At 39.1% G+C, this 8,425-nt stretch overlaps 1 protein-coding gene across 1 annotated transcript in view; it reads left to right on the top strand.

The window, feature by feature from the left end:
- The first annotated feature begins 850 nt into the window (after nucleotides 1–850).
- Nucleotides 851–8,425, top strand: part of F8 (coagulation factor VIII) — a 35,480-nt gene continuing 27,905 nt past the window's right edge. Inside the window, exons 1-4 of the mRNA XM_072429908.1 lie at nucleotides 851–1,214; nucleotides 5,511–5,614; nucleotides 6,655–6,777; nucleotides 8,073–8,285. Coding sequence (XP_072286009.1) covers nucleotides 922–1,214; nucleotides 5,511–5,614; nucleotides 6,655–6,777; nucleotides 8,073–8,285 — 733 coding nt within the window. The 5' untranslated portion in view covers nucleotides 851–921. The remainder of the gene's footprint in view (nucleotides 1,215–5,510; nucleotides 5,615–6,654; nucleotides 6,778–8,072; nucleotides 8,286–8,425) is intronic.

Raw genomic sequence — 8,425 nt, 5'->3', positions numbered from 1 at the left:
TGAGCTGTTGGAAATTCATAAATCTCTTTTCAGTTTTTACAAGGAATAAAAAAAAATGACAACATTCACCCAAGATTCATACATTTATACCCTTTAAATACAATTTAAAAAGTGTAAATGGTGGGTGAAAGCTGTTCGAAAAGTATGCACACCACATGACCTGATGTTAATGCTGCTGAACCACAATGTACGATGGTTACAATGTTGCACTTTGCTTCTTCACTGTCCAATCTCAAGCTGGGGCGGGGCAAGACCTCTAAGGCTGTTCAGACTTGAGGTTCAAATGATTGCAAAAAGCAATGGTTAATTTTGGACTGAATGGGTGCCTTCTCATTTATTTGACAGGCGGCAGGGCTGGTGAACATTTTTTGGATGCCCCATGCAGTTTCTAGGGGTGTCCCCCTGCCCTCCTCCATTACCACCTCCAAAGATTTGAGTTGAAGCTGCGAGCAAATACTTGTGCAAGTGATTTCTTAAAGAGGTTTCAATTTTATTGAAAAAAAAAAAGAACCAATCTGCTGGGCTTTTGCAAATGCCTAAAAAAAACCCTGTTACTGCCTCAAAGTTGTTTGACGGGGTATGTATGTAGGGGGCAGTAAATGCCATTGTAAAATACAGCAAGTCTGAGTGTAACCAAACTTGTGTCTGATCATCAGAGGAGACTGAGGACATGTTCTTCCCCCCTGCAGCAGACTGCTGGCATCATCCCAGCCTCGGCCAAGTCACCCTATATAGAATGACGCATCAGGAATTATTTCAGGTAAACATTTACCGGGGGAGGTGTGGGCCAATTCAGAAGCTCCTTATTACCCCTGGAGGGGGATTCGTCATCCCAGGCCAATCCATGGTTGAATTATTTTATTTGGTTTCCTATTGTTCAGCCCAGACTTGAATAGCTTTGTCACTTTTTGCGTTAAGTCGATGCCAATTTTCCTTATTAGCAGTAGGCATCAAAGTGCAGCCACACCACACCCTCGGCTTCCTGATGTGAAATTTCCTTCCTTTTCAGAAAAGCTGTCAAGAATCGAATCAGCTCAGAACAAGAACATAAGGGGACCCGCGGCATCAAAGGGATCTTCAATGGGGCCCCTGCTCATTTTTCAGCTGATTTTGGTCCTGCGCTCCAGTGATGCCCTCACCAGGACCTTTTATATTGCAGCTGTGGAGCGCTATTGGAATTATAAGGAAGGTGTCATGTTGTCACCAGAGCAAAGGTAAAATTTTAATATAGTAATGATAAGATTTATCCAGGGTCACAGATTTGGTAAATGCCCATGAACACCTTTTTAATAATATTTTCCTAATCACAAGGGGTAAAATTCCACTCTGTGGGCACAATGTCAATTCAAACCCAGATATTAACTTGTAAAAGTAGTGACACCATTATTAGGCTGTGTGAGACCGTGACACTCATGGTGAGGGAGATCAACCACTACCATCCTAATCCAACGTCCAATCCAAAACCAGATTTTAATTTTAGGTAAGCTTTGAAGATGTGATATTTCTTTGCAGATACGTAAATATTTTGATTATATTCTTGGAAAATGGAACAAATACTTATGATCTGAAAAAAATGGCAAACATTTTTAGATTTCACTGTTGTGGTTAAGGATTTATTTCCATTGGTTATAGGATTAATATAATTGGTGAGATGTGGGGTTCATTCTCATTGATGGGTTAAAGGATTCATCTAATTGGTTGGATGTGGGGTTCATTTCCATTGGTGGATTATATAATTCATCTATTTGGTAAAACATGGGGCCGATTCCCATTGGTGGGTTAAAGGATTCATCTAATTGGTTGTATGCGGGGTTCATTCCCATTGGTGGGCTATGAGATTCACACGATACAGGAATAGAAGAGGTAGACAATAACCCTCAATACAGGGGTAGTGTTCCAGCTAGCAAGCCTGGTCACTAAAAAAAATACGTTTGGAATCGGGGAGATTCTTTAAACCAATCCCAGGTGGACCAGATAATTTTAAATTGTTCCAGTCTATCGTCATCCTCCGCAACCAACATCTCCATATGTCGAATTTTTTCATGTTCGGAGACCCAATCAGCTATAGAAGGGGCAGCAGGTTGCTTCCATATTCTCGGAATGGTGGCCCTTGTTGCTATAAGAAAATGATGTAGAACCCCTCCCTTGATATTTTTGAGTGAACCCGGAACCATTGATAAAAGAGCTATTTTGGCAGTATTGGTTATGGTGGACCCAGTGCTGTCATTAAATATCTGAATAATCGTGTCCCAAAAGCAGGATATAATTGGACACTCCCACCATATATGAGGTACATTATTTTAATAAATGCAATTAGGACAGATGTTTGTCCCAACATATTATTAGGCAGCGTGGTGTCAGTTACTATATAAAATCCTCACTGTGAGTTAATCACAAGCAAAGCAAAAAAAAAAAGAACTTTATGGAGCCTAGACATTCATTAACCTCTGGAGCAAGCTGTGCTTTGATATGCAAAAAGAAACAACTGCAGAGTTTGCTTGGTCATTAAAGGGTTACAAGAGGCTGCAGAAAGATCTCACCCCCTAAGATCACCCACAAGCTGTGTTTTACAAAAGATTTCAAAGTCATGCAAACCGCTCCCTTTCACCTTCAAGCCTCTGTTCTGCACACCAGGGAGCAGGGAAGCCCCGTTCGTTCATATCTAGGAGTCGTCCATATGTCGGATGTCTTTAACACAGAGACTACCTGTACCCCATTCTGGGGAATTGTTGATAAACTCCTGACCCGAGTGTGTTCAGTTCCAATTCATAAAGATCCCCTGAAAAATATTTTTTAGGCCTCCCTATTAAAGGTGTATCAAGAATACAAAGTTAAATATTGGCCCATATACTAACCGTGGCCCGGTGCTTAATTGTGCTGCGGCCGAAACTTGATACATAGAGACCAATCATATTCAAATCACAAAGCAAAGGTAAAGTAGCACACAATATGAAATGATTATCATTATGATTAAAAATATTTCAATCATAATGATAATCATTTCATATTGTCTACCACTTTACCTTTGCTTTGTAATTTGAATATGCAGTTTTTCACTTTTTGACAACCTGTATGTACATTTTCAAATATTTTGTTGTATTTTGTCATATAGTTGCTTTGATGGTCTCTATGCATCCTCTGATGAAGCCTACCGGCGAAACGCGTCGGGTTTGAGACATTGAGCTTTTTTATTTCTTACGATCACATTAGGCAACTTTTTGTCTAGTAATAAAGGCAAACCCCCATGAGAACTCACACAGGGGAGCTTTATTTTAAGTTTATCTTCTGATAAAGCCTACCGGCGAAACGCGTCGGGTGTGAGACATTGAGCTTTTTTATTTCTTACCATCTCATTAGACAACTTATTCTTTAGTAACAAAGGCAGACCCCCATGAGAATTCACACAGGGGAGCTTTATTTTAAGTTTATCCTCTGATGAAGCCTACCGGCGAAACCTGTTGGGTTTAAGACATTGAGCTTTTTTATTTCTTACCATCTCATTAGACAACTTATTGTTTAGTAACAAAGGCAGACCCCATGAGAACTCACACAGGGGAGCTTTATTTTAAGTTTATCCTCTGATGAAGCCTACCGGCGAAACGCGTCGGGTTTGAGGCATTAAGCGTTTTTGTTTCTTACCATCTCATTAGACAACTTATTGTTTAGTAACAAAGGCAGACCCCCATGAGAACTTACACAGGGGAGCATTATTTTAAGTGTATTGCCTGTTTGATGCATGATTATTGTACTCATTTTGCTGTTTCATTGCATACCTTTATGCGTGCCAAAAATAAAATGTGATATTTTCCATCTTAAACCCCTTTGTTGCCTTTCATACTATTTTGTAGAGCACCCTCTGTTCTTCCTCTATCCCCCCTCTTCTTTATGTATGTCTCATTCTCTTCTTCTTCAGGTTGATAATACAATTTGTAGTGTTATACAATCTTATTACTTTTGGCTTCACATTCCAGGCATTAAGAGATGTATGACAAAAAACACGTAAGGCACTTTTTGGTTTTGTCATGATAATATGCTGTTCTCTCTTTGGTAATATTGACTTGTTGAGGGCTATTATAGGAAAATAAATAATTATTGCTCTGTTATTGATATATGTAAACATGCTTATGTATAAAATCCTTACACAATTTAACTGTTGTCTAAACCTGAACATTGTACTCCATCAAACTTCTTTTGATACTTGTCATTTGTATTTTCCTTTTATCTTTTATTTGGTATATACTGGTAATTTCAGATTTCAATAAAAATTTACTTAAAAAAAAAGATGATGAATGAAGTAGAGGCTGGAGGGCAGATTTAATGAAAGGGAGGCTGGAGGGCAGATTTAATGAAAGGGAGGCTGGAGGGCAGATTTAATGAAGGAGAGGCTGGAGGGCAGATTTATCGAAGGGGAGGCTGGGGGGCAGATTTAATAAAAGGGAGGCTGGAGGGCAGATTTAGTGAAGGGGAGGCGGGAGGGCAAATTTAATGAAGGCCAGGCTGGAGGGAAGATTGAATAAAGGGGAGGCTGGAGGGCAGATTTAATGAAAGGGAGGCTGGAGGGCAGATTTATCGAAGGAGAGGCTGGAGGGCAAATTTAATGAAGGCCAGGCTGGAAAGAAGATTGAATAAAGGGGAGGCTTGAGGGCAGATTTATTGAAGGGGAGGCTAGGGGGAGATTTAATGATGGGGAGGCTGGATAGCAGATTTAATAAAGGGAATGCTGGGGGCAGATTTACTGAAGGGGAAGCTGGAGGGCAGATTTCGTGAGGGGGAGGCGGGAGGGCAAATTTAATAAAGGGGAGGTTGGGGGGAAGATTTAATGATGGGGAGGCTGGAGGGCAGATTTAATAAAGGGGAGGTTGGGGGCAGATTTAATAAAGGAGAGCTTGGGGGCAGATATAATGATGGGGAGGCTGGAGGGCAGTTATAATACAAGTATAAAACAGTGGAGGACTCATGAATTACACCCAAATGTACTATAGAACCTCCTGATTGGACATCTTGATTCTAAGAACATTTGGTGGTGGAAATAGAAGTGCTGATCACAATCTAATATATAAATACTCTTCTGGGTATCTTCTCCATTTCTGTGAAGTCCGCCAGGCTCTCTATATCTCAGTTTGGACAGCAGAGTTTGTGGTTGGTTTGTCCTCGGCCTCCACCAATAGATAAGAGTGAAAAATAACCAAAAGGAAAATATCATGTCATGTATGTTGGAAAAAACTGCAGCCGGATATAGTGGATCAGCATCAGATACATTTTTTTCATGTGTCAGTGGTATTTATTAACTCTTAGAGATCATATGATTCACCCTAGAAATGCCTGCACCTGCTTTTCTCTCTATAAGGAAGGCACCAACTTTATTCAGGCATCACTCAGGGTCATCATCTACATTCTGGACTAAGACATTTACCTGCTGTTCAATATGATGAATTATTATTAAATGAAGGAGGGTGACTGAAGGCTGCTAGATATATTTATTTAGCATATTGTTCTCTTTTGTTTTTTAGGGAAAATGTAAAGTCATTTAGCTCTCCAATACACAAAAAGGCCATTTACATGGAATATAGCGATGCCACATTTATTACCCCAAAACCACAGGAACCCTGGGCAGGTAGGTACTCAGATTACCAGTCATTAACACCTTAACACCTGGTTAGAAATCTAAACTCTGCTGCACCCAAATAACATCAGAAACACCGGGGTCTAATAATAAGTACCTCTCCTTTCTTTTCTGTGTTTTTTTAAATACGTATGTATATACTTTATTATAAAACAATGTTTTTCACCTAAAAATGGCATTAGTAAAACAATCTCTGATTAAACTCCTAGTGGTATGTACAGGAACTGCATTTGTCTTTGGTTTGACAGAGTGGAGCTGTCCGAGACAAGCTAACACTTTACATGATGACACAGTGCCATCTACTGGTGGCCCCAACAATATTGCACGAAAGTTCAAGAAAGTTTAGTGACGCTTCATAACTGACTCAAAAGTAAAAAGAATGAAAAAAAATGTGATTTAATTTTTACCTCTTTTAAATTAATTTTTTTTTAAAATAACACACAGTGAATGCATTTATTCACATTCTTTATTTTGCCATTTCTGTTGAATACTAGTTTGATGTGGACTTATACACTTTTTTTATACTCGTGTCAATGTAATTTTCCATTTTTATCATGTAAAAGTATGTACCATGATTAATATTTGGATCGGTTTATATTTGAGTATATATTGTATATAAAAATAATAAATCTTTCCCCCGCTCTTGTTTCTCACCTTGGTGAAAAGGGTTGACAAATAATATTATATTATATATTATATATATATATATATATATGTATTATAATATTACTAATAATATTTTTGTTGCATAAACTAATATAGGGAGGAAGGGATATGGGTATATTTTCTAGTGTTTCCCATATTTTAAGCCCAATCCTGAAATATTGTCATAGAGTTAAACAAAAGACTTTTTTTTAAGTATACAATTTGCACTGTATCATGGTTTGATACTACTCCTAAATTTTGATTCAATATTTTGTAGCCAAAAACCCTTCTGTATGTTCTGTCTTTTGTGTAACTATTTTTGTTGCATATCTGTAGTTTGACTGTTATGTGAATCATTATTTTGCTGATTTCTATTTCTCTTTTAGGTCTATTGGGTCCTTTAATTCGATTGGAAACATTTGACACGGCCGTTATTCATTTTAAAAACCTAGCAAGTGTCCCATACAGTCTGCACGGAATCGGGGTCTCCTATGCCAAGAGATCAGAAGGTCAGATATATTGCCTGTCAATGTCCTAGAACATTGGTGGTCTGTGTGGAAATGAACCCCTTACATTGCTGGTCGGTGTGGAAGTAATTTCTTCAGTTGGTGATTGGTTTAAAAATTACCCCTTACAATGGTAGAGAGTGTAGTGAAGTTACCCCCTACATTGGTAGTCCTGTACAAGTGACTCCTTGGTTGGTTTAGAAATTAACTCTAACATTGGTTGTCGTTGTAGAAGTAACTCCTTGGGTTGGTGATTGGTTTAGAAATTACCTTCTACATTGGTGGTCAGTGTAATAGTAACTCTTTGGGTTGGTGATTGGTTTAGAAATGACCCCTTACAATGGTGGTCAGTGTAGAAGTAACTCCTTAGGTTGGTGATTGGTTTAGAAATCACCCCTTATATTAGTGATTGGTGTAGAAATGACTCTTTGGGTTGGTGATTGGTTTAGAAATGACCTTCTACATTGGTGGTCAGCATAATAGTAACTCTTTGGGTTGGTGATTGGTTTAGAAATGACCACTTACAATGGTGGTCAGTGTAAAAGTAACTCCTTGGGTTGGGAATTGGTTGAGAAATTACCCCTTACATTGGTGGTCAGTGTAGAAGTGACTTTTTGGGTTGGTGATTGATTTAGAAATTACCTCCTACATTGGTGGTCAGTGTAGAAGTAACTCCCTAGGTTTGTGATTGGTTTAGAAATCACCCCTTACATTAGTGATTGGTGTAGAAGTGACTCTTTGGGTTGGTGATTGGTTTAGAAATCACCCCTTACAATGGTGGTACGTGTAGAAGTTACTCCTTGGGTTGGTGATTGGTTTAGAAATCACCCCTTACAATGGTGGTCATTGTAGAAGTAACTCCTTGGGTTTGTGATTGGTGTAGAATAGAACTATTTCAGAGGTCAGTGTGGAAGTGACTTCTTGGATTAGAGGTCCCCTTGAACTGGTGGTTGAAGTAGAAGTTACCCCTTAGATTGGTGGTCGGTTTACCATCTACCTCTTCTTAACAAGCTCCTAGCAACCTCTGGACAAACCCCAAGCTTTACCAGAATCCCGGTTTGAGAAATCTTGTAATCTTAATCTATACCATAACCTTATATTAGATGTTTGAACCTGAAGGTTCCCTTGTGGATAGGATGCTGGCTCCATGCATTTTGAAGGTGAATCCTCCGGTTCCGGAGCATGGGTATCAAGTTATTTTACACAATATTTGGGGTCCCATTGAAATCCTAAATTATATGGAAAATGCAAATAGATTTGAGATTTAGTATTCCTCAATGGACTCTTCTATATTTTAGGAGCCGGGTATGAAGATGGGACCAACAAAATGGAAAAGGCTGATGATGCCATTCCACCGGGACGGGAATACACATATACCTGGAATATTCCAGAAAGCTACGGGCCTGCAGATTCCGACCCTCCGTGCATTACTTCTGCCTATCACTCACACAGCAATACGACTTATGATGTTAATTCTGGACTAGTGGGCATCCTACTCATCTGCAAACCAGGTAGGATAAAAAATGTCTGATGGATCTGGTATAATAATTGTGATTGTTGTGTAATCAGAATTGTGGGGTCACCATCATTAGAGGGGTCACCAGCAGGAGGAAGGAGGTCCTGATTCCCCTATATAGATAGAATTGTGGGG

The sequence above is a fragment of the Pyxicephalus adspersus genome, chromosome Z, assembly GCF_032062135.1.
Source record: "Pyxicephalus adspersus chromosome Z, UCB_Pads_2.0, whole genome shotgun sequence".
Taxonomy (NCBI): Eukaryota; Metazoa; Chordata; class Amphibia; order Anura; family Pyxicephalidae; genus Pyxicephalus; species Pyxicephalus adspersus.
Note: the sequence above shows the minus strand (reverse complement) of the source record. Positions and strands in the feature narration are given on the sequence as shown.